The 26,599-nt window shown below is 45.3% G+C and overlaps 1 protein-coding gene across 2 annotated transcripts in view; it reads right to left on the bottom strand.

Annotated features, from left to right (window-relative positions):
• The window catches only part of LOC147122288 (phospholipid phosphatase-related protein type 5-like), a 187,031-nt gene that overhangs the window by 53,030 nt on the left and 107,402 nt on the right, over positions 1–26,599 (bottom strand). For both annotated transcript variants that reach the window (XM_085983263.1, XM_085983262.1), the window contains exon 3: positions 7,144–7,397. In XM_085983263.1, coding sequence (XP_085839389.1) covers positions 7,144–7,397 — 254 coding nt within the window. The remainder of the gene's footprint in view (positions 1–7,143; positions 7,398–26,599) is intronic.

Raw genomic sequence — 26,599 nt, 5'->3', positions numbered from 1 at the left:
CCCAAAGTTCACAGTTGGACCTTAGTCAAGTCTGTAATAGAATAAATACACAGTTTAGGAACAAAACTATTGCAGCAATTTCTTCCATTTTATTTTGATCATTTTTAAAAATAATTAATTCCTTCATTTCGAACATTAAAATAAGATACTTCGTTAACATTTTTATACATAATATTTTAAATTTAGGTAGTGTCATCTTAACTATACTTTAATGAAAACATTTTAAAGTACAAGAAATACATTTCATACCTGTGAACCCTTATATGATTATTTAACCGAGTATGTGTCTCTTCTTTGTCTGGTGTCTTCCTTATTTTTCCAAGGCAGTTCTCTTCTACCACTTTGAATACAGATTTCCTATTGTCTCTTCAACGTCATAGACAAAGATATAGACATAGACATAGACATAGAATTTTCAGCACAGAAACTGGCCATTCAGCCCAACTGGTCTGTGCCAGTGTTTATGCTCCACACGAGCCTCCTCCCACCCCTCATCATCTAACCCCATCAGCATAACCTCCTATTCCTTTTTCCCCCATGTGCTTATCTAGCATCCTCTTAAATGCATCTATACTATTCGCCTCAACTACTCCTTATGATAGCGAGTTCTACATTCCAATTACTCTCTGGGTAAAGAAGTTTTTCCTGAATTCCTTATTGGATTTATTAGTGACTATCTTATGTTTTTGGTCCCTCATTTTGGTTTCCCCCACAAGTGGAAATATCTGCTCTACGTCTACCCTATCATAGAAACATAGAAACATAGAAGATAGGAGCAGGAGTAGGCCATTCGGCCCTTCAAGCCTGCTCCGCCATTCAATGAGATCATGGCTGATCATCCAAATTCAGTACCCTGTCCCTACCTTCTCCCCATATCCCTTGATCCCTTTAGCCTTAAGAAATATATCCAACTCTTTCTTGAATATATTTAATGAACTGGCCTCCACCACCCTCTGTGGCAGAGAATTCCACAGGTTCACCACTCTCTGGGTAAAGAAATTCCTCCTCATTTCAGTCCTAAATGGCTTACCCCTTATCCTTAGACTATGACCCCTGGTTCTGGACTCCCCGGCCATCAGGAACATCCTTCCAGCATCTAGTCTGTCCAGGCCTGACAGAATTTTATAGGTTTCGATGAGATCCCCTCTCAATCTTCTAAACTCCAGTGAGTATAAGCCCAATCGACACAATCTCTCCTCATAGGTCATTCCTGCCATCCCAGGTATCAGCCTGGTGAATCTTCGCTGCACTCCCTCCATGGCAAGAACGTCCTTCCTCAGGTAAGGCGACCAAAACTGCACACAATACTCAAGGTGCGGTCTCACCAAGGCCCTGTACAACTGTAGGCAAGACATCCTTGTTCCTGTACTCGAACCCTCTTGCTACGAAGGCCAACATACCATTTGCCTTCTTAACCGCCTGCTGCACCTGCATGCTTACCTTCAGCGACTGGTGCACAAGAACACCCAGGTCTCTTTGCACTTCCCCTTCTCCCAATCTATTGCCATTCAAATAATAATCTGCCTTCCTGTTTTTGCCACCAAAGTGGATAACCTCACATTTATCCACATTATAGTGCATTTGCCATGTTTCTGCCCAATCACCCAACCTGTCCAAATTGTACTGGAGTTTCACGACATCCTCCTCACAGCATACCCTCCCACCCAGCTTTGTGTCGTCTGCAAATTTGGAGATATTACATCCAATTCCCTCGTCCAGATCATTAATATATATTGTGAACAGCTGGGGTCCTAGGACCGATCCTTGCGGTACCCCACTAGCCACTGCCTGCCACTCGGAAAATGACATGTTTATTCCAACTCTTTGCTTTCTGTCCGCCAACCAGTTCTCTATCCAAGTCAATACCTTGCCCCCAATCCCATGTGCCTTAATTTTGCATGCTAATCTCTTATGTGGGACCAAATCAAAAGCCTTCTGAAAGTCCAAATACATCACATCCACTGGTTCTCCCTTATCTATTTTACCAGTTACATCCTCAAAAAATTCCAGTAGATTAGTCAAGCATGATTTACCTTTTGTAAATCCATGTTGACTTTGTCCGATCCTGTCACTGCTTTCCAAGTGCTCTGCTATTACATCTTTTATAATAGACTCGAGCATTTTCCCCACTACCGATGTCTATAATTTCCCGCTTTTTCTCTACCACCTTTTTTGAACAGTGGGGTAACATTAGCTACCCTCCAATCCATGGGTACTGTTCCAGAGTCTATCGAGTTCTGGAAGATGGCCAGCAATGCATCTACTATTTCTAGGGCCACTTCCTTAAGTACCCTGGGATGTAGATTATCAGGCCCTGGGGATTTATCGGCCTTCAGTCCCATCAATTTTCCTAACACCATTTCCCTACAGATACTGATTTCTTTCAGTTCCACCCTTTCATCAGACCCTATGTTCCCCGGCATCTCTGGGAGGTTATTTGTGTCCTCCTTTGTAAAGACAGAACCAAAGTATGAATTTAGTTGGTCTGCCATTTCTCTGTTTCCCATGATAAATTCCCCTGATTCTGACTGCAAGGGACCTATGCTTGACTTCACCAATCTTTTTCTCTTCACATATCTATAAAAGCTTTTACAGTCAGTTTTTATGTTCCCTGCAAGCTTACTCTCATATTCTATTTTCCCTTTCTTAATTAATCCCTTTGTCCTCCTTTGTTGAATCCTAAACTGCTCCCAATCCTCAGGATTATTGCTTTTTCTGGCCAATTTATATGTCCTCTCCTTGGATCTTATGCTATCCCTAATTTCCCTTGTTAGCCACGGTTGAGTCACCTTTTTCGTTTTATTTTTATGCCAAACTGGGATGAACAAATTCTGTAGCTCATCCATTCGGTCTTTGAATGTTTGCCATTGTCTATCCACCATCAACCCTTTGAGTGCCATTCCCCAATCAATCCTACCCAACTCGCTCCTCAGACCATCGTAGTTTCCTTTATTTAAATTGAGGACCCTAGTCTCTGAGTCAACTACTTCATTCTCCATCTTAATGAAGAATTCGATCATATTATGATCGCTCCGACCCAAGGGGCCTCGTACAACAAGATTGCTAATTAATCCTTTCTCGTTACAGAATACCCAGTCTAAGATGGCCTGATCTCTGGTTGGTTCCTCGACATATTGGTCCAGGAAACCACCCCGTAAACACTCCAGGAATTCCTCCTCCACAGTATTGTTACTAATTTGGTTGGCCCAATCTATATGTAGATTAAAGTCACCCATGATGACTGCTGTGCCGTTATTGCACGCTTCTTTAATTTCCCTTTTAATGCCATCCCCAACCTCCGCCTTACTGTTTGGAGGTCTATATACCACTCCCACGAATGTTTTTTTCCCCTTCGTATTTCTCAATTCTACCCATACAGATTTCAGATCATCAGAGCTAATATCCTTCATTATAATTGTATTAATCCCTTCTTTAACCAGTAATGCTACCCCACCTCCCTTTCCTTTTTGCCTATCTTTCCTGAATATCGAATACCCCTGGATGTTGAGTTCCCAGTCTTGGCCATCCTTGAGCCACGTTTCCGTAATCCCAACCAAATCATATTTGTTTACCTCTATTTGCGCAGCCAATTCGTCCACCTTATTACAAATGCTCCTCGCATTAAGACACAAAGCCTTCAGGCTTGTTTTTTTAACGCTCTTAGACCTATTAGAATTGTTATTTACTGTGGCCACGTTTGATTTAAACCGTTGATTTCTCTGACTGCCACTTTTGTTTTTCTCCTTCCTATCTTTTGCTTTTATCCCTGTTTCCCTTTCCTCTGTCTCCCTGCTCAGGTTCCCAACCCCCTGCCATTTTAGTTTAAACCCCCACCGAACAGTGCTAGCAAACCTCCCCGCAAGGATATTTGTCCCGCTCTGGTTCAGGTGCAACCTGTCCGACTTGTACAAGTCCCACCTTCCCCAGAAGCAGGCCCAGTGATCCAGGAAACTAAAGCCCTCCCTCCTGCACCAACTCTTTAGCCACACATTCATCTGCTCTATCCTCCTATTCCTATATTCACTAGCACGTGGCACCGGGAGTAATCCAGAGATTACAACCTTTGAGGTCCTGCTCTTTAATCTGCTACCTAGCTCCCTAAATTCTTGCTGCAGGACCTCATCCCTCTTCCTACCCATGTCATTGGTCCCAATGTGAACCACGACCTCTGACTGTTCACCCTCCCCCTTCAGAATGCCCTGCAGCCGTTCAGTGACATCCTTGACCCTGGCACCAGGGAGGCAACAAACCATCCTGGAGTCATAATTTTAACGACCTCTATCAGGTCACCCCTCAGTCTTCTCTTTTCTAGGGTAAAGAGCGCCAGCCTGTTCAATCTTTCCTGATGGGTATAAGCTCTCAGTTCTGGCATCATCCTTGTAAATCTTTCTGTTGCACCTTCTCCAGTGCCTCTGCATCCTTTTTATAATATGCAGACCAAAACTGTGAAGTGTGGTCTAACCAAGGTTCTATAGAAGTTTAACATAACTTCCCTGCTTTTCAATTCTATCCCTCTGGAAATGAATCTCAGTACTTTGTTTACTTTTTTTAATGGCCTTATGAACCTGTGTCGCTACTTTTAGTGATTTGTGTATCTGTACCCCTAGATTCCTTTGCTCCTCTATACATATGATCTTCAAAAAGGACTCATAGTTCACTAACTCTGAACCAAAATAATACAGCTTTCCATGCAAGAAAACACAAATTCAGAGGCTCAGTCTGCAATTGGTTTGAGAGGAATACTGACCCCCCTCTTGCTGTTTTAAACTTATATCTGGATCGATTTTAATCTCTCCTCCCTTTCAGTCATTCTGCTGTTGAAAGATCAGATCAGCATGGATTTCAGAACGGTTATTAAAATCCTACCAGTTTTAGTGTAAAGAACAAACTGTTGCGCAGAGACGGTCCTGATACATGAACTGCCCGAAATAAACGGAGCACTGAAGACACTATAACCGTCAACTTTGAAATTGACGCTGGTGCAAATGGATAATGGTTGTCACTCTTTGGCCAACATAAGTGACTGCCCGCTTTAAACGTAGGCGTTTTAAGTGGTGAGGACTGTACAAAAGCCAGGCCCAGAGTGGAACTTTGTTGTTCGATAAAATGTAGTGAGACTTTGTGTGGAAAGTATTTGAGGATAGCATGCCCTGAGCAAACAGAGATCTGTTTATTGCGTTTGGATTTATGCTTAGAATTTCCACTAGGTGCCCACATCACTTCAGAATTAATATCCGTCATGCCAGACACATTTGTAACAGACTGGACTACAAATAAGTTTATTCGTAGATGAGTCATTTTTAATACCAATAGTGAGTTAGAATCATAGAAAGTTACAGCAGAGGAGGGGGCCATTTGGTCTGTCATGCCTTGACAGAGTTGTCTAATTTAGTCCCACATCCCAGCTTTCTTCCCATAACCCTGCAAATTAGACCTCTTCAAGTACGTGCCCAATTGCCATTTGAAATTTCCACCACCCTTTCAGGTTGTGCGTTCCAGATCTTAACAACCCTCGGTGTGAAAAAATTTCTCCTCATTTCCCCTCTAGATCTTTTGCCAATTATTTTAAATTAATGACCTCTGGTTACCGACTCACTTGCCAGAGGAAACAGTTTCTCCCTACTTGCTCTATCAAAACCCCTCATAATTTTGAATACCTCTATTAGGTCTCCCCTTAACCTTCTCTGCTCGAAGGAGAACAATCCCAGCTTCTCCAATCTCTCCACATAACTGAATTCTCTCATCCCTGGTATCATCCTGGTAAACCTCCTTTGTACTCTCTCCAAGGTCTTGTCAGCCTTTCTATTGTGTGGTGCCCAGAATTGTACACAGCTGAGTTCTAACCAGTGATTTGTAAAGGTTTAGCATGATTTCTTTACTTTTATATGCAATGCCCCTATTTATAAAGCCAACTATCCCATACACATTCTTAACCACCTCATCAACTTGCCCTGCCATCTTCAACGATTTGCGAATATGCACCCTCTGCTCTTGCACCCCATCCTCAAAATAGTACCATTTAGTTAATACTGCCTCTCCATGTTGTTCCTCCCAAAGTACATCACTTCACACTTATCCGCATTAAATTGCATCTGCTACGTGTCTGCCCATTTCACCAGTCTGTCTAAGTCCTTTTGAAGTCTGCTACTATCCTGCTCACTACTTACTACATTGCCAAGTTTTGTATCATCCGCAAACGTGTTGAAGAAGTCAGTCCAAATAATACAACAGCTTTGAACCAGCTCATGAAAGAGTTAAACAGGACAACCTTTGATTAGATTTCTACGTCGCTCTTTCGAGAAAAAAAATGAACATACCTCTTGGGACAAAGGGTAGTCACCTATCCCTATTGGTTACAATTTTTCTTGGAATTACATAAATGCCTTACCAATGGAATGGCCTCCTCCCTCTGCGCCTACTGCAGCTAGGTCAAAACCTTTCACTGCTACACTAAAAGTGTTGGATTCTTACATCTATAAAAACCTTTGACACGCAGACTTGCCTTTCAGGAGATCAGTTTGTGAGACAGTGGCACTTGAACAATGGACAATAAACTTCAAAACCATATACAATCGCATGCTGCTTGTTGCGTTTGACCACTGTGATCGGTTAGGGTTATTCTGATTAGATTATGTCATTAAACTAACATCTAGATGGACTCTGAGTCTTCTTTGTCTTTGCTATAGCTCTAAAGGTTTCTAGAATTTCCCTTCATGTTTGTATGTGCCAGTTGTAACATTTATAAGCTACAATGATGCTGCAAATGCTTCCTAAGTTTCCATTCAAAATGATGCCTATGTAAGGCAAACAGGTATAACATACATATTGAACTAAGCAGCAAGACTGGTAAAATCATTAGCATCGCCTCATGTAATTGATGCATCAATCAGTAAGGTTTAAACAGATTAGGAAATGTCATCAGGTACACAGAGCAAGTCTCACCAGGGTAATAACTTTAATCTAAAAAATTACTCTTCCTGTAGTTTTTCCATTTGTTGGGCCACTGTTTTGCTGTACACTTGGAGCTATTTGCAACCACCTTCGGTAATTTCCAATGACCACCTGAGCTGATGAATGCAACTTAAAAAAAAAATGTCACTGCAGTTAATAGGAATAATGATCGGATTCATCAGATTTACTTACTGCCAGATATACTGCTGCGTACACACTTAAAGCTGCCTCTTTGGAAGGAAAGGTTTTCCTGGCTTTTGTAATGGTATCTGTGTTGCCAGTGCAGGCTTCTTCGCTGTTGATGAATTGCACAGGCTCATGGTGACAGCCCAGTGCTGTGTAATTGGGTTTGCAGACTGTGAGAAAATGGGGGGCTAGATTTCCTGTCACCACTTGTCCAGCATTTACAAAAATATCAGTGGCAAAAAGTCCAAATGCATAAACTCCTATGAAAGAAAAGATACCAAACTGTAATTAGAAAACAATATGTCTTTGATCTAAAATCTCAAACAAAACAGTTAATTTTGAATTTATAAAAAATTAAATGCACAATTTTCAACTCAAGCTCAACTTAGCTGAAACATGCTTGCTATTTAAAAGTTATTCTAGATTTGGAGTTGCTCTTCATTATTTGATTGCTGTGTATTTGCTTGTGTGTCCCTCTTCGGTAATGTCACATTGTCTTTTTGTGCAATATGCAAGAAGCATTTCTCAGTTGTGAAATGAAATGTTCCCATCTATGTGGTGACAAGGTATGCTGTCACAGCATAATTAGATTAAACCGACTGGCTGATAAGCTTCAAATCTGCTCAACAGATTTTCTGTTTCAGTGAATTGATGACTAGTAATGAAAAATGGTAGTTATAAATATAGAATTAAACTTGAGATGAAGAATGACTGTATGGCAAGAAACTTCCAATTGAACCCCTAACCTAAAATAGTCTGACATGAATGAACTGAGCGGCCTGCGGGTGGCGCTGTCCAGGGAGAGTATAAATACTCGGGCACGGGCCCAGCTTGCGCAGGACATTCTTAACAGGAACTAGTGAAGGACACAACTAGACCTCCATTTTGTAAAACAGTTGATTAAAGCTTTGTTTAACGCTTAGACCAAGTGCCTAGTAGTTTTCTTGCGTCATAGTCCATGCAGTAGTTTAATGGGACTGGGTGTAAGGAGGAGTGCTTTCCACAGGGTGGGTAAGATGGGGGGGCCAGTGCATTTGTGCTTATTAAAGGACAAGAATGTTAGGATTGTGGAATTAACACTTCCACTTTTTGCATCTAGTGTCCACAGAAAGGGCTACTAAATTTGGCACAACACTGCTAGATGCAAGGGAAGGCTTTTCCTGTAGTGACCCAAAAATGTGCTCAACCACAGCCACAGAAGAGCATCCTTACAGGAAAGATCAAGCTCAAACACTTAGCTAACAAAAATCAAGGTGGGAAAGAACCCTGAAGCAAATTTGAAATAATGTAGTAAGGGACAACTCCCTTAAATATTTCTCTCCCTTCCCTGACCTTTATAGCTGGGCATTAGAGAGCCGTGGTAAAGACCAGAACAGTGAGTGAATACCCAGATAGATTTTAAAAAACAGATTTGAAGAGAAGAATAACTGGTGTCATCTTCCCACTAATATCACATAAATCTTAAAATAGTTTTCTGTTGGATGCAGCTTTTGTATTAGTCCCATATCAGTTGAGAAATAACAGCATATGCTTGGATGCAATCGCGGCAATGACAAGTAATTCAACGTTTTTACCCTGTTGGTTGCTGGAGCGTCAGAGATTTCACAAGTTTAGCCAGTGATGGCTAACTCTGCAATTTGAACATCTGCAAGGTTCCAAATAACAGCACTTCAGTGAGAAAGAATTCGACGTGTGTGCAAGGCCATGTTTGAGGTTTCACTGCTCACTCTCCAAGTGAAATTGTTGGATTGATACAGAATGCTGAGCGTTTATGGAGCAGTTCTCATGTCTCTGACATAAACATGTCTTAAGCACTAAAAATATTCATTGCTGCTCTCATCATGATATGGTGATGTGGCTATGGACTGGAGACTAAGTTTTTACTGAACTATACAACAGCAACTGTTATGCTTAACATTAAGCAACTCTTAAACCAACTTGGGCACTCTTATTCTTGAGGTCTATGTGGCTTAACATGCATGGGAAGAGCAATCTGAAAACTGTTCTTTGAGAAGATTGTTGATGTTTACCTTTCGAACAAAGAACCCCAGATATACAGAAGCCGAATGCATAAGAAAAGGAAAACATAAATATTCTTTCCAAGTTCAGCATAAGGTTCAGGCATAAAGCGAAAAAAGTTATCATTTCAAAAAAAATTTTAGAGTAAAAAAAGTCAGAATGTAAATTATTAAAATAAATACAAATGATCACAGTTAATAGCCTTGGTAATGTGACCAGCAAAGGCAATAACTACTAGCTATCACTTTGAAAGGTCAATCATTTCTCAAGAACTTTACCCAGTGGCTTAAATGGAAAATGTGGAAGGGTTTAGAGTAACTACTGAAGTGTCAACCTGATCCTTGAAAGCCAGAACGAAAAAGAAAAACTTGCATTTATATAGCACCTTTCATGACCTCTGGACATCCCAAAGCGCCAATGAAGTACTTTTGAAGTGTCATCACTGTTGTAATGTAGGGAATGTGGCAGCCAATTTGCACACAGCAAGCTCCCACAAACAATAATGAGATATATGAACAAATAATTGTTTTTTTCTAGTGATGTTGATTAAGGGATAAATATTGGCCAGGGCACTGGGGAGAACTACCCTGCCCTTCTTCAAAATAGTGTCAGGGGATCTTTTACGTCCACCTGAGACTCTTTAACGTCTCATTCAAAAGACAGCACCTGTGCATTAGAAGATGGGGCTCAATGGCAATACCATTGCATGGGTCACAGTTAGAAATGTTTAGAGTACTCCAGCTAGGAAGGAAGCCATGAATTAAGAAAAACATATCCTATCCATTCTTGAAATAACTGTTCTCAAGTCCACGGGATGTTTCCTCATTCATAGGATAACACTGGGGTTAATATTGATCTTAAGTGGTGGCGCAAAATGGGTGATAGCGAATAGGCAGCGCGTTTTACATCCGCCGATTTCCTTTTCCATTGATGCTGAAATAAGCTGTTCCATTGACTCCCGCCTCCTCCTAAACATTTCCCCAGCCCTCCCTTTAAAATGCTGCTGTAGGCCCATGATCAGCCTCTCCCCTGCCAGATTTCCAGCCCTCCCAAATGGTGAGCAACCTATAAGCAGCTTGATTACTGCGAGCAGCTCCTCTCCTGTATTTAAATGAGCCACAATCACAAATATTGATCGGGCCTCTCACCAACGACATGGGGCGGGCGGAATGGACACCCTGCCCGATCTGTGCTATACGTGACAATCATCCACTGCCTTCTTCTTCTTCTTCTTAGGCAGTCCCTCGGAACTGAGGATGACTTGCTTCCACATTAAAAATGAGCTCGCAGGTGGCTGATTAGTCCAATGCGGGACCTACAGTCTCTGTCACAGGTGGGGCAGATGGTTGTTGAAGGGGCGGGTGGGTGGTGTGCTTGGGTTGACGTGCACTCCTTGCGCTGCTTGCACTTGGCTTCCGCTTGCTCCCGGCGAAGAGACTCGAGGTGTTCGGCGCCTTCCCGGATGCTTCTTCTCCACTTTGTGCGGTCTTGGGCCAGGGATTCCCAGGTATTGGTGGGGATCTTGCACTTTTTCAAGGAGGCTTTGAGGGTGTCCTTGAAGTGTTTCCTCTGCCCACCTGGGGCTCTCTTGCCGTGCCGGAGCTCCGAGTAGAGCGCTTGTTTTGGGAGTCTCGTATCGGGCATGCGGACAATGTGACACGTCCATCGGAGCTGATTGAGCGTGGTCAGAGCTTCAATGCTGGGGATGTTGGCCTGAGCAAGAACACCGACGTTGGTGCGCCTATCCTGCCAATGGATTTGCAGGATCTTGCGGAGGCAGCGTTGGTGGTACCTCTCCAGTGATTTGAGGTGCCTGCTGTACATGGTCCATGTCTCTGAGGCATACAGCAGGGCGGGTATCGCTGCTGCCCTGTAGACCATGAGCTTAGTGCCGGGTTTGAGGTCCTGGTCTTCAAACACTCTCTTCCTCAGGCGACCGAAGGCTGCACTGGCACACTGAAGGCGGTGTTGGACTTCGTCATCAACGTCTGCCCTTGTTGACAGTAGGCTCCCGAGGTATGGAAAGTGGTCCACGTTGTCCAAGGCCTTGTCGTGGATTTTGATAATCGGGGGGCAGCACTGTGTGGCGGGGGCAGGTTGGTAGAGGACCTTTGTCGTACGGATGTTTAGTGTAAGGCCCATGCTCTCGTATGCTTCGGTGAAGGTGTTTATGATGGTTTGGAGTTCGACCTCCGAGTGAGCGCAGACGCAAGCATCGTGACAATCACCCACTGTAGGTCCAACACTGCTGACTATCTTTGTGGAGCCTAACAAACCAACGACAGTTGTGGTCTATTAGTATTATATTTATTTATATCAGAACCATTGATTTTCTGTTGGCTGTTCAGTTTGGAGCCAAGCAGATGCTTTGTATTTACATTTCATGTGCTCAGATTCCAGTGCTAGTGGAAGCCAGCTGCTTGCTGTGAACAGGATTAATTCATTCTGAAGCGTTTGTGGATGTGGGAGGACAGCCTGGCTGGAAGAAAAAAATGCGGGGGGGGAGAAAAATAGCTCAAAAACAGGGCTAGTGTTAGGCACTTGGAGATGCACACACATAATACTGCTTTATATTCCTGGCTGACGGAAGACCATAGAAACACAGAAACATAGAAGATAGGAGCAGGAGTAGGCCATTCGGCCCTTCGAGCCTGCTCCGCCATTCAATGAGATCATGGCTGATCATCCAAACTCAGTACCCTGTCCCTGCCTTCTCCCCATATCCCTTGATCCCTTTAGCCTCAAGAAATATATCCAACTCTTTCTTGAATATATTTAATGAACTGGCCTCCACCGCCCTCTGTGGCAGAGAATTCCACAGGTTCACCACTCTCTGGGTGAAGAAATTCCTCCTCATTTCAGTCCTAAATAGCTTACCCCTTATCCTTAGACTATGACCCCTGGTTCTGGACTCCCTGGCCATCAGAAACATCCTTCCTGCATCTAGTCTGTCCAGACCTGACAGAATTTTATAGGTTTCGATGAGATCCCCTCTCAATCTTCTAAACTCCAGTGAGTATAAGCCCAATCGACACAATCTCTCCTCATACGTCATTCCTGCCATCCCAGGTATCAGCCTGGTGAATCTTCGCTGCACTCCCTCCATGGCAAGAACGTCCTTCCTCAGGTAAGGTGACCAAAACTGCACACAATACTCAAGGTGTGATTTACAGCACATATACTGATTATAGTCTACTTGGCTCAGCGATAGCCCTCTTGCCTCTGAATCACAAGGTTGTGGGTTCAAGCTCCACTCCACAGAGGTATATTATATATATAACCTCGGCTGACACAGCAGTGCAGTGTTGTGCTGGCAGAGTTGCTCTTTCAGATCAGATATTAAACCAATTCTCTGTCCACCCTCTCAAGTAGATGTAAACGATTATATGGTGGTTTTTTTTCGAAGAAAGGGCGTTGTCCTGGTCAACGTTTTGCACTCAACTATCAGCACCAAAAACAGATTATGTGGTCATTTTCTCATTGCTGTTTGTGGGACCTTGCTGTGCACAAACTTGGTTGCAGGCTTTCCTGACATTGCAACAGTGACTACACTTTAAAAATACCTCATCGGCTGTGAAACTCTTTGTGACATCCTGAGGTTGAGTGAAAAGCACATTATAAATGCATTTTCTTTCTATCTTTATTGAGAGGCCAAATAATGTCACTATCTCTTATTTTTCAGATGCCAGACGAAGAGGGAAATTTTAACCTAAAAAAACGGTGGGATGTGGGAAGTTAAAGTGTTAAAAATCTGAATCTCAACATGCCCACTTCCGGTTTTAATGGAGGCTGGAAGGTGGGGGGGGACGGGGGGGTGGGGGGGTGGCGGGCAGCCAATCCGCTGCCAGGAGGCGGGTCATTTATTTAAATATTATAATGAGGCTCAAGCTTCTGCTTTAACTTCCATTTTAAATTTAACTGTAGCTAGTCGGGTTTTGCACACCTCGTGAAACCCGGCAGTTAAAGCAAGGCGAGGACTGCAGGATCCAGAGGTAAGTGCCTTTACACTAACCTCCAGGATCCAGGGTCCCTACTTAACCCACCGCCCTGTGATTGGAGAACCCCCCCAACGAGGCCTCTGACCACCCCCCCCAGGACTCCAACCACCCGCCCAGGCCTCTGATACCCCCATGAGGCCTCCCCGCTCCGCTCCTCCTTCCCTCACCACTGCTCCTCCGGCTACCGATATTTACTGACACCCGCCTCCCTCCCCGCCACCGTCCACCCCCCCCCCGGCCCTCCCAGCCCCCGATCCCTTCAGATCCTCCCAGCCCCCGATCCCTTCAGACCCCCCCCCCCAACCCCGCGTTCCTCCCGGCCCGTGGTCTCTGTCTCCACCCCCCGCCCCCATGATCTTCCCAGCTTCCAATCTTCTTGTGATGCCCCCCCCCCCGCCCAGCCCAGTGATCCTCCAGCTGTCCCCCGGCCCCCGAGCTTCTTGCGATCCCTCCCCCGTGCTCCACCGGCCACCCCCCCCACCCCCCGGCCCCCACGCGATCCTTCCCTCCCTCCCTCCTCTGTGCGGCCTAGTGCCGCAGCCCTACCCGCCTGGTGCCGGCCAGCCAGCCTCTCAATCTGGCTGGCTGCAGGTGGGAAACAAAGGTTGCCGTTAAAGTCGGCAAGGCCTGCGGGAAACCCATTCTCCTGCATTTCCCAACCGCCTCCGAGCACCCCCCGCCCCCAACCCATCCTCTCCATTAAAATTCGGCCCTATCTGTGGGCTGGGGAGGAAGAGAATGATAAACAAAACTAACTTTAATACAATGTGATCAAAATACTGGAGAAGTTGTTATAAACTAATTTTTAGATTTTACTTTTAGATTTTACAAATTAATAACATACTATATTTTTAGCAGAGGTTTGGTATTATATTACACAGATTTAGCAAATGATATTCTCCCATTCTTACAGCTTACAATATACTCCATTTAATCAAAGCTTGGATCTTTATCATCCAAATACACCATCTTACTATTGTACCCTGGAAAATAGTTCTTTTGTACAAATATTTTAAAAGGAAAATATTAGGTAAGATATATGTAGGTATAAAAAGTTCAGAAGTTTTAAGCATGTAATATTGAGGGGATGTAGAGATGAAGTAACTTGATCTCTTTCACTTCACTTTACTCATTCCACAGGTCCTGTGGTTAACACAAATAACAATTTAAGGTGTCAGCCTTGGTTTAGTCGGTAGCTCTCTCACCTCTGAGTCAGAAAGTCCCACTCCAGAGATGAACATGTAATCTATGCTGACACCTACTGTACAATACCGAGGGAATGCTTCACTGTCAGAGGCGTCATCTTTTGGATGAGTCATTAAACCTCTCCAGTGGACGTGTAAGATCCTATGGCACTCTTCAAAGAAGAGCTGGGGAGTTCTCCCAATATCCTGCCCAACATTTATCCCTCAGCCAACCTTAAAACAGATGATCTGGTCATTTATTTCATTGTTGTTTGTGGGACCTTACTGTGTACTGTGGAGAAATTAATGGGACTGAAAGCCGATAAATCCCCTGGACCTGATGGCCTACATCCTAGGGTTTTGAATAGTAACCCCACTATTTAAGAAAGGAGAGGGAGAGAAAACGGGGAACTTTTAATCAAACTCGCTCGGCGGAAACCAGGCGGGTGGATAGTTAAAATTACCCAGGTTACTTTCCCGCCCTGGAGATGCTGAGAGCTGCCAGTTCCTGATTTTAACCTGCTCAACTTAGCAGGTGGCAAGGATACCCTCGCAAAGCTTGCGGGGTCCTTGCAGTGAGTTGCCATCAGGCAAAGACAGCAGGGAAGAGAACTAGGGACAGAGGAGGTCCACAGAGGTAATTAAAAAAAAATCCTTTTGGTTACTTTCCTTGTGGGGCCTGGAGGAGTAGGAACGCACCTCTGGACCACACATGGAAAGCTTAGGCCTCCTCTACTGAAGATTCGCACTCCCTCTCCTTCCCGATCACGAGACCCTCGCAGGATGGCCCCGGCAGCGAATCCTGCCACCTACCTGGTCTCAGCAGGTGGCCCTTGAGGCGCACAGCTTTCTGCCAATTCGGCCGGAAATGGTGGAATGTTAGCCGGCGGGATTTAGGTGAAGCCCTGGAATTAAAATACCCCAGGCCTCATTTCTGGAGCCGTAGATGTGTTGCTAACTTACACCGCTACTCTCCCAGTGAAAACTGGCCCAGAGTTAAATCAGGCCTTAATGAAAGAAAGAATTCGGATTTATATACCACCTTTCATGACCTTTGGACATCACAAAGCGCTTTACAGCCAATGAAGTATTTTTTGAAATGTAGTCACTGTTGTAATGTGGGAAACACAGCAGCTAATTTGCACACATAACAACATAAGAAATAGGAGCAGGAGTCGGCCATTTGGCCCTTCGAACCTGCTCCGCCATTCAATAAGATCATGGCTGATCTTCGACCTCAATTCCACTTTCCTGCACTATCCCCATATCCCTTGATTCCCCTAATATCCAAAAATCCATCGATCTCTGTCTTGAATATACTCAACGACTGAGCCTCCACAGCCCTCTGGGGTAGAGAATTCCAAAGATTCACCACCCTCTGAGTGAAAACATTTTTCCTCATCTCAGTCCTAAATGGTCGACCTGTAGGAACTGGGGTTCCTAGCCGAAGAATTGAGATCGACTCAGAAAATCAAAAACAATAAAATTTAATGAACAAACGAAGCTGTACAGGAAACTGTAGGATACAATGCAAATAGGTCTGGTCTGCTTGAAAGCCTCTCTCGAAACTGCTAGAAGGTTCCGAGCTCAACTGCTAGCAGGTTTCGAGCTCAGCTGCTAGCAGGTTCTGAGCTCTACTGCTAGAAGGTTCCGAGCTCTGACGTCATGATGTTCTTCCCGCCGTTGAGAGATCACGTGACGGACGGCATGACGTCATCACGCGGAGTACAGGAAAGAAGCCTTAGTACAGTTAACAGATACATTAAAGGTGCAAACCCCAGCTGTACTACATTGCTGTAAAAGGAATTATATACAATTGTCCGTAATCCTCTGGTGGTTCCACCACATGCGCCCCCCCAGAATTGCTTTTAACAGAGAAGGTAAGGCGAGAAGGGGGTCTGACGAGTCTGTCCGACCGACTGCGATACCCCGGCAGCTGGAACGGAGCGCTAGAAGACAAACTGACCGTTGGCTGTGGTTGGGATGATGCCGCAGGCAGAGGAGAAGAAGAGGCCGGCTGTGGTCGACCCGGTGAGGCGGGCACTGGCGACTCGGCGGATGACTGTAGCTGTACTGGACCGGCAGTCGACGGTGGACGACCACGACGAGGCGGCTGAGCGGTGACGACTGGTTCGCTCAGATCCAGATGCGCCGGTTTCAACCTGTCGATGGAGATGTTGTCAGGCTTACCGCCGACGTCGACTGTGAAGGACTTGTCACCTGACGAGATGACGCGGAACGGACCTGTGTAAGGCGGTTTGAGCGGGTTTTTGCGAGCATCCTGCCGAATGAACACGTATTCTGCGCTGTTAAGATCCACCGGGACATGGGAGCGCTGCAGGTCATGATGCGACGTAGGCACTGGGATGAAATTCCTAGCCGCTTCCTGGTGGCTGACGAGCTGCTGAGCTGGGGACCAGGGTTCCGTGTGAGGAGGAAGAAAATCGCCAGGCACTCTGAGTGGTTGGCCGTAAACCGGCTCTGCTGAAGAAGAATGCAGGTCGTCCTTAGGCGCCGTGCGAAGACCTAGCAGCACCCAAGGGAGCCTGTCCACCCAACTAGGCCCACGGAGACTTTAAGGGACCTGTGGAATCTTTCACACAGACCGTTCGCCTGTGGATGGTAGGCGGTGGTACGATGAAGCTTGGTGCCCAAACCTTGAGCTACGGCGTTCCAAAGCTCAGGGGTAAATTGAGGCCCCCGGTCAGAGGAGAAGTCAGCCAGTACCCCGAACCGAGCTACCCACGACGAGATGAAGGCTCTGGAGACGTCTGCCGCTGTGGTGGCAACCAAAGGAATTGCCTCTGGCCACCTGGTGGTGCGGTCTACCACGGTGAGGAGGTGAGTGTACCCGCGAGAGGAAGGGAGAGGACCAACCAGGTCCACGTGCACATGGTCGAATCGATGCTCCGGAACTGGAAAAGTGGCGACTGGGGCCTTAACATGGCGTTGTATCTTGGACTTCCGGCAACTCACACAGGTATTGGTCCAGTCACGGACGTCGAGATGCATGCCCTTCCAGACGAATTTCTTTGCCATGAGTCGTTGTGACGCTCTCATGCCAGGGTGTGACAACCCGTGGATAGTGTTGAAAATTCTCCTGCGCCATTCGACTGGAACGATTGGACGTGGGACGTCCCTGCGGCCTGGAAACTGACATCAGCCACTTGTAAGCTGGAAGGTGCGGTCCGGTATGCCTGCACTTCAGGGTCTGCCTTCTGTTCTTTTGCCAAACCAACATAGTCGACTCCCAGGTGTACTGCGTGGAGCTGGGCGCGGGAGAGACAATCCGCCACCAGATTGTCTTTGCCTGAGACATGCTGTATGTCGGTTGTAAATTCAGATATGTACGTAAGATGACGTTGTTGCCGTGCCGACCATGGTTCCGCTGTCTTGGCCATCGCAAAAGTAAGTGGCTTGTGGTCTACAAAAGCCGTGAATGGGCGTCCTTCCAGTCGGAAGCGAAAATGGCGGATGGCCAGAAACAATGCTAACAACTCCCTATCAAAAGTACTATACTTGCGTTCGTTCTTCCGCAATTGGCGGCTGAAGAAAGCCAGTGGTTGCCATGTGCCGTCGACCCACTGCTCCTGTACTGCCCCGATGGCATAATCAGATGCGTCGGTGGTAAGGGCAATGGTTGCGCCTGGAAGGGGATGTGCCAACATGGTCGCAGCAGCCAAAGCGTTCTTAGTGTCGAGGAAAGCCTGGTCCATCTGGGGTGTCCAATCGATCGGGTCTTTGCCCGATTTACCTCTGAGGGCCTCGTACAAAGGTTGCATCAACAATGCCGCCTTGGGGACGAACCGATGATAAAAATTGACCATTCCCAGAAATTCCTGGAGGGCCCTGACGGTCTGAGGAAGAGGGAACGAGGTGACTGCTTCCACCTTCGTGGCCAGCGGGACGGTGCCTTCTGAGGTGATTCTGTGTCCCAGGAAATCAATGCTGTGCAACCCAAACTGGCACTTGGCCGGGTTGATAATAAGGCCATGTTGGCTGAGACGAGAAAAAAGGGTACGCAAGTGTGCAATGTGTTCTTTCGTGCTGTTACTGGCAATAAGGATGTCGTCTAGGTAGATGAAGATGAACGGCAGATCGCGCAACACGGAATCCATGAGACGTTGGAAGGCTTGTGCTGTATTCTTCAGCCCAAACGGCATACGAAGGAACTCAAAGAGCCCGAAAGGTGTGATGATGGCAGTTTTGGGGACGTCCTGAGGATGCACGGGCACTTGATGATAGCCTCGGACGAGGTCTACTTTGGAAAAGATGGAATTCCCTGCCAGATGGGCCGAAAAATCCTGAATGTGAGGAATTGGGTACCGATCCGGTGTGGTAGCCTCATTCAGGCGTCTGTAGTCGCTGCATGGTCACCATCCGCTGCCCGGCTTAGGAACAATGTGTAATGGCGAGGACCAAGGACTATTCGAACGTCGAATAATACCCAGGCATTCCATTGTATGGAACTCCGCCTTGGCGGCCGCGAGTTTACTGGGTTCCAGCCTTCGAGCTCTCGCATAAACGGGGGACCCTGTCATGGTAATGTGGTGCGCCATACCGTGCCTCGTGACTGAAGAAGAAAATGTGGGCCTGGTGAGCTCAGGGAACTCACTGAGAAGACGAGAGAACTCATTTGGAGATGGGACTGCACAGGCAACTGACCAAGACATCGCAGTGCTTCGGTGGCAGGGGACCGAGTGAAAAGTGGAGGCACTGATTAGCTGGCAGTGTCGGATGTCAACGAGAAACCCGTTTGCGCAGAAGAAATCTGCCCCCAGGATGGCCTGTGAGACTTTCGCCGTGATGAACTCCCAAACAAAACGTTGGCCGCCAAAACTCAACTGGACCCTATGCTTTCCGAACGTGCGAATGGCTGCACCATTGGCTGCCTCGAGGGGGGGACCTTGACCACCGGATTGAAGATCTAGCTTTGACGCTGGTAGGATACTGCACTGGGAGCCAGTATCACAGAGAAAACGACGCCCTGACAGGGAGTCTGTAACGTATAGGAGTTTCCCTGCGGACCCGACGGCCATCGCAACTCCGGCGCGTCCCTTAGGCCTTATTGATCTTCTCAGAAACTGCTGGTTTGAGGTAGGTTTTATTTTTGGTGAGAAACTGCAGGGCGGACGGCAATTTCTGGCCTTTGCGCTGAAACGAGTGTGGTATGCACACCAGCCTGCAGGAGGAGGAGGAGGATTCGCTCTTGTGGGGGATGGGCGCCTCGTGGCTGCACAAGATTGTTGTGAGACAGTGAATATTTTATCCACTTCCGCGGCGAGTTCAGCACAATCCGTGATCGCGGAATTGGCCAAGGCCGTCTGTACTGGCTCTGGTAGTTGACAGAGAAACAGCTCGTGGAACAGAAAACATTGCGATTCCAAGCCCAAAAGCGTGAGCATTTGGCTCATGAGCTCTGAGGGTTTTGAGTCCCCGAGGCCGGGCATGGAGATAAGTCTGCGAGCGCGCTCCGACTTGGACAGACCGAAAATCTGCAGTAAACGTGCTTTTAAAGCTTCGTACTTGCCATCGTTCGGTGGGCTCTCGAGGAGGCTGACGACCCGCGAGGCCGTGGCGCTGTCGACGGCGGAGACCACGTAATAATAACGGGTCGAATCCACTGCTACTCCCCGGATTGCAAATTGGACTTCCGCCTGGAAAAACCACGCGGCCGGTTGTTGCTCCCAAAATTGCGGCAGTTTGAGGGTGACGGCGTTCGTGTCCATGATGTAACTTCAACGAAAATTGTTCGAAGAAATCGGGGTCACCAATGTAGGAACTGGGGTTCCTAGCCGAAGAATTGAGATTGATTCAGAAAATCAAAAACAATAAAATTTAATGAACAAACGAAGCTGTACAGGAAACTGTAGGATACAATGCAAATAGGTCTGGTCTGCTTGAAAGCCTCTCTCGAAACTGCTAGAAGGTTCCGAGCTCAACTGCTAGCAGGTTCTGAGCTCAACTGCTAGCAGGTTCTGAGCTCTACTGCTAGAAGGTTCCGAGCTCTGACGTCATGACGTCATCATGTTCTTCCCACCGTTGAGAGATCACGTGACGGACGGCATGACGTCATCACGCGGAGTACAGGAAAGAAGCCCTAGTACAGTTAACAGATACATTAAAGGTGCAGCCACCAGCTGTACTACATTGCTGTAAAAGGAATTATATACAATTGTCCGTAATCCTCTGGTGGTTCCGCCATAGACCCCTTATTCTGAGACTGTGACCCCTGGTTCTAGATGCCCCAGCCAGAGGAAACATCCTCCCTGCATCTACCCTGTTAAGTCCTGTAAGAATTTTGTATGTTTCAATGAGATCACCTCTCATTCTTCTAAACTCTAGGGAATATAGGCCTAGTCTACTCGATCTCTCCTCCTAGGGCAATTCCCCCATCCCAGGAATCAGTCTGGTGAACCTTCATTACACTCCCTCTATGGCAAGTGTATCCTTCTTTTGGTAAGGAGACCAAAACTGTCCACAATACTCCAGGTGTGGTCTCACCAGGACTCTATATAATTGCAGTAAGACGTCTTTACTCTTATACTCAAATCCTCTTGTAATAAAGGCCTACATACCATTTGCTTTCCTAATTGCTTGCTGTACCTGCATGTTACCTTTCAGTGATTCATGTACAAGGGCATCCAGGTCCCTCTGAACACCAACGTTTCCCAATCTCTTACTATTTAAAAAATACTCTGCTTTTCTATTTTCCTACCAAAGTGGATAACTTCACATTTCTCCACATTAAATTCCATTTGCCATGTTTTTGCCCACCCACAACTTACATTCCCACCTAGCTTTGTATCATCAGCAAACTTGTATACATTACATTTGGTCCCCTCATCTAAATCATTGATATAGATTGTGAATAGCTGAGGCCCAAGCACTGATCCTTGCGGTACCCCACTTGTTACAGCCTGCCAACCTGAAAATGACCCGTTTATTCCTACTCTCTGTTTTCTGTCCGTTAACCAATCCTCAATCCATGCTAGTATATTGCCCCCAATCCTATGAGCCCTAATTTTGTTTAATAACCTCTTGTGCGGCACCTTACCGAATGCCTTCTGAAAATCCAAATACACCACATCCGCTGGTTCCCCCTTATCTATTCTGCTAGTTACAACCTCAAAAAACTCTAACAGGTTCATCAAACACAATTTCCCTTTCATAAATCCATGTTGACTCTGCCCAATCCTATTATTATTTTCGAAGTGCCCTGTTACTACGTTCTTCGTAACAGATTCTAGCATTTTCCCTACTACTGATGTCAGGCTAACTGGTCTGTAGCTCCCTGTTTTCTCTCTCCCTCCTTTCTTAAATACTGGGGTTACATTTGCCACCTTCCAATCCGTGGGAACCATTCTAGAATCTATGGAATGTTGGAAAATGACAACCAATGCATCCACTATCTCTATAGCCACCTCTTTCAAAACCCTAGGATGTAGGCCATCAGGTCCAGGGTATTTATCGACTTTCAGTCCCATTCATTTATCCAGTACTATTTTTTTACTAATACTAATTTCTTTTAGTTCCTCATTCTCGCTAGAGCCTTGGTTCTCCACTATTTCCGGGAAGTTTTTTGCTTCTTCTTAATAATAATAATTCAACTTTATTGTCATTGCACAAGTACATGAACAACAAAATGTGATCTTGCAAGCTCCCATGACTGGGAGAAGCAAAGCCGCTGCGTCCCGCCATTCCATTTCCACCATTCCGACAATCTTCAGCCCACCGCCCGGGCCTGCTCACCAGCCGCTCCTCCCGTGGCTCCTTCCATGACCTTCTCACCAACCGCCCCTCCTCGGGGCTCCTTCCGTGACCTTCTGCACCTGGTCTTCCCTGATGGTCACCCCTGCCAGATACTAACCAGGCCTGGCTCTGCTTAGCTTCCAAGCCTTGCCAGTAACCCTGTCCCTAGTCCCAGGAACAGGGCCGTGAAGACATACAAAAAGTATTTGTTTAATTTCTCTGCCATTTCCTTATTCCCCATTATAATTTCTCCTGTCTCAGCCTGTAAAGGACCCACATTTACTTTCACTAATCTTTTCCTTTTTACATACCTATAGAAGCTTTTTCAGTCTGTTTTTATGTCTCTTGCTAGTTTACTCTCATATTATATTTTTCCTTTCTTTATCAATTTCTTTGTCCTCCTTTGCTGAATTTTAAAATCCTCAGGCTTACTACTCTTTTTGGCAACATTATAAACCTCTTCCTTTGATCTAATACTATCTTTAACTTCTCATTAGCCACGGTTGGACCACTTTTCCTGTGGGGTTTTTGTGCCTTAATGGAATGCATATTTGTTGTAAATTATGTATTAATTCTTTAAATGCTAGCCATTGCTTGTCTACCGTCATACCTTTTAATGTAGTTTCCCAATCTACCTTAGCCAACTCGCCCCTCATACCTACATAGTTTGTTTTGTTTAGATTTAAGACCCTAGTTTCAGATTTAACTAAATCACTTTCAAACTCAATATAAAATTCTATCATATTATGGTCACTCTTCCTTAAATGCCCCTTTACTACAAGGTTATTAATTAACCCTTTCTCATTGCCCAATACTATATCTAAAATAGCCTGTTCCTAGTTGGTTCCTCAACATACTGATCTAGAAAACTATCTTGCACACATTCCATGAATTCATCCTCCACACTATTACTGCAAATTTGGTTTGCCCAGTCTATATGTAGATTAAAGTCCCTCATGATTACTGTATTACCCTTGTTACATATGCCTCTAATTTCCTGATCTATATGCTGCCCGACATTACAACTATTGTTTAGGGACCTATAAACAACTCCCACCAATGTTTTCTGCCCCTTGCTGTTTCTTAGCTCCACCCAAACTGATTCTACTTCTTGATTTTCGGAGCTAAGATTCTTTCTCTCTACTGTCTTTATCCCATCCTTTATTATCAGGGCTACCCCTCCTCCTTTTCCATTTTGCCTATCTCTTCTAAAAGTTAAATATCCTGGAATATTTCGTTCCCAACCTTGGCCACTTTACAACCACGTCTCCATAATGGCGATTAGATCAAACCTGTTCATTTCTACCTGCGCTATTAATTCATCTATTTTGTTGTGAATGCTTCGCGCATTCAGATATAATGCCTTTAGTTTTGACTTTTTTCTATTTTTCCCTGATGTCACCTTAGTCACTGATGCCTTATTACCTTTGTTACTCTCTCTGTCCCTTCCTGACCCACTCTGCTTATTTTTACCCAAAATTCTACTCTGCTCTAGAGCCTTGACATTTCTCTTCCTGCTTTTAAATTTACTCTTTCCTGAATCCTCCCTCCCACCACCTCCCCCCCCCCCCCCCTCCCCATTATTAGTTTAAAGCTCTCTCTACTGCTCTAGTTATTCGATTCGCCAGGACACTGATCCCAGCCCGGTTTAAGTGGAGCCCATCCCATCGGAACAACTCCCTCTTTCCCCAGTACTGGTGCCAGTGCCCCATGAATTGAAACCCCTTCCTCCCACACCACTCTTTCAGCCACACATTTAATCCTCTTATCTGTTTGTCCCTATGCCAGTTTGTGCGTGGCTCAAGTAACAATCCAGAAATTATTACCTTTGAGGTTCTGCTTTTTAATTTGGATTCTAGCTCCTCAAACTCCCTCAGCAGCACCTCATTCCTAGTTCTACCTATGTCATTGGTTCCTACGTAGACCACGACAACTGAATCCTCCCCCTCCCACTCCACGTTCTTCTCCAGCCGCAAGGAGATATCTTTAACCCTGGCACTGGGCAGGCAACACAACCTTCGGAACTCTCGGTCGCGGCTGCAGAGAACAGTATCTATCCCCCTGACTATACTCTTCCCCTACCACAACTACATTCCCTTTCACTCCTCCCACTTGAATGGCCTCCTGCACCATGGTGCCATGGTCAGCTTGCTCATCCATTCTGCAGGCTTTTCCCTCATCCACACAGGCAGCAAGAACCTCATACCTATTGGACAAGGGCAAAGGCTGAGGCTCCTCTAGCACTGCACCTGGGGTCCCCTTACCTGCCTGAGTTGCAGTCACACCCTCCTGTCCTTGACCACTAACCAGACCTGTACCACTACTTAACCTAAGGTTGACTGCCTCCTGGATCAAAGTGTCCAGGTAACTCTCCCCATCCCCGATGCCCTGCAATGTCTGCACCTCAGACTCCAGCTCAACAACTCTGAGCTGAAGTTCCTCAAGATGCAGACACTTACTGCAAACGTGGTTGTCCGTGATCACAACGCTCGCCACAAACTCCCACATGCTGCAGTTGCGGCACACCGCCTGTACTGCCATCCCTATATGACCTTGTTTTATTTAATTAAATGTAATTACATTTGTAATTAGGTAACTTAGTTTACAGTGTAGTTTCTTGACTACTTACTTGATCTAGATTAAGTTAAGGGTACTGAAATTAAATATCTACCTATAACACATAGGCAAAAAGCAGCAACTCCTTCCCCCTCTTCTCCAAATTCCCACTCTTTCCAAATTCCCAAATAAAACACTCTGTTCAAGTCCACTCCGTTTAATCCTGCTCTGTGCAGACAAACTTCACTTTCACAATTAATCACAGAGGAAAGCTAGTCTTTCCTAGATTTTGATCATAACACTGTATTTATTACCTAACACCAGCACACTACACAGTAGCAACTATAGGAAATTGGTTGATTTTAAATCCCCATGGAAACTTGTTAACTATGTCCAATTGCAGATGCCAGAACAACAAAACATTACACAGAAATAAAAAGAATAAACCTCAGGTTTACCGCAAGTTTTATTTATTTATGCTCAAATAAGAATTCGCAACAAATATTACTTCAGCAAACATATTTTAAATTGCTTTAGAGTAAATATCTCTTACCTACGTTTCACTTTTTAAAATTTATTTGTTCCTGGGATGTGGGTGTCGCTGGCAGAGCTAACATTTATTGCCTATGAGAAGGTGGTGGTGAGCTGCCCTCTTGAACCGCTGCAGTCTGTGTGGTGATTGTTTCTCATAGCGGTTTGTTACAACTGAGTGGCTTGCTGGGTCATTTCAGAGGGCACTTAAGAGTCAACCACATTGCTGTGGGTCTGAAGTCACATATAGGCCAGACTGGGTAAAGACAGCAGATTTCCTTCCCTTAAAGGACATTAGTGAACTGATGGGTTTTTACAACAATCCAATAATTTCATGGTCACCATTACTGATACTAGCTTTTTTTAAATTCCAGGTTTATTTAATTGACTGAATTTAAATTCCCCAGCCACCGTGAGTGGGATTTGAATGCACATCTTACTGAAATCATAAGTCCAGGCTACTGAATTACTAATTCAGTAACATAACCACTATGCTACCGTTCCCGACTAACATTAACAACCAACTGATTGGCTGTGAGTGTGAAAGTATTTGCATGAATATTTTCACTTTGGAACAATAGTAACAATGAAAGATTGCTCAAATCTGAATGATCAATTCATTGTTGAACGATAGTTCATTGGAGGCGATTCATGCAAATAAAAAAAGGAGAAAAAATGTGAATTCCTTTTAATATTAAAATGGTTAATTTCATTTTTTTAAATGGTTTTGGTATATTTTAAATGGCCCTTTTGTTTTTTCTTATATTTCTACTTCAGACCCAAATGAAGGGATTTTCAATATTTTCCCCCAATATATGTGGACCAAATTGTAACATAATAGTGTAGCTAGTCAGAGAATAGCATTGTTCTAATCCATGGGAAGTAAAAGCTATACAAATCGTAAGGCACTGCAGAAATTGTCACTATTTTCTGATACAGCACTCTTCCCCAAAGAAAGACTTGTTCAGTTATTAATGAAACTGCCCTAATGCACCACCTGGTTTGGTACTGAGCTACACAGGGCAGGAATGTGCCAGATCTGCTCTGTACTGGGTCAGCTGATCAGAGTTGGGCTGCTGGGAGAAATGTTACAATCGGTCTTAAGTGTCCCTGGGCTAGGGAAAGGAAAAGTCAGCCAGGCTTCCTGCTTTTGATGACTACCCAGTGTCCCCCTTCAGGAGAGTGTATGTCCTAAATACCAGGTGAGGATAACATCTGGCATGACTGCGATGCTCCCTTTGGTCAAATGGCCCTCTGACACCCATTGTCTAGGCTAACACATGAATAATGGTGACTTGGATAAGGCAATGGAGGATTGTAACCTAGAATAAGAAAACTGGAGGTGGGGAGGAGGTACTCCCTGTACAGTTACAAATTGTACACCTGGTTGCATCAACAATAAAGGTTATGCCAGTGTGTGTC

This window comes from Somniosus microcephalus, chromosome 3 (genome assembly GCF_052327205.1).
Source record: "Somniosus microcephalus isolate GS21.2 chromosome 3, FLI_Smic_1.0, whole genome shotgun sequence".
In the NCBI taxonomy this organism is placed as follows: Eukaryota; Metazoa; Chordata; class Chondrichthyes; order Squaliformes; family Somniosidae; genus Somniosus; species Somniosus microcephalus.
This window is presented reverse-complemented; position numbering and strand designations above follow the sequence as displayed.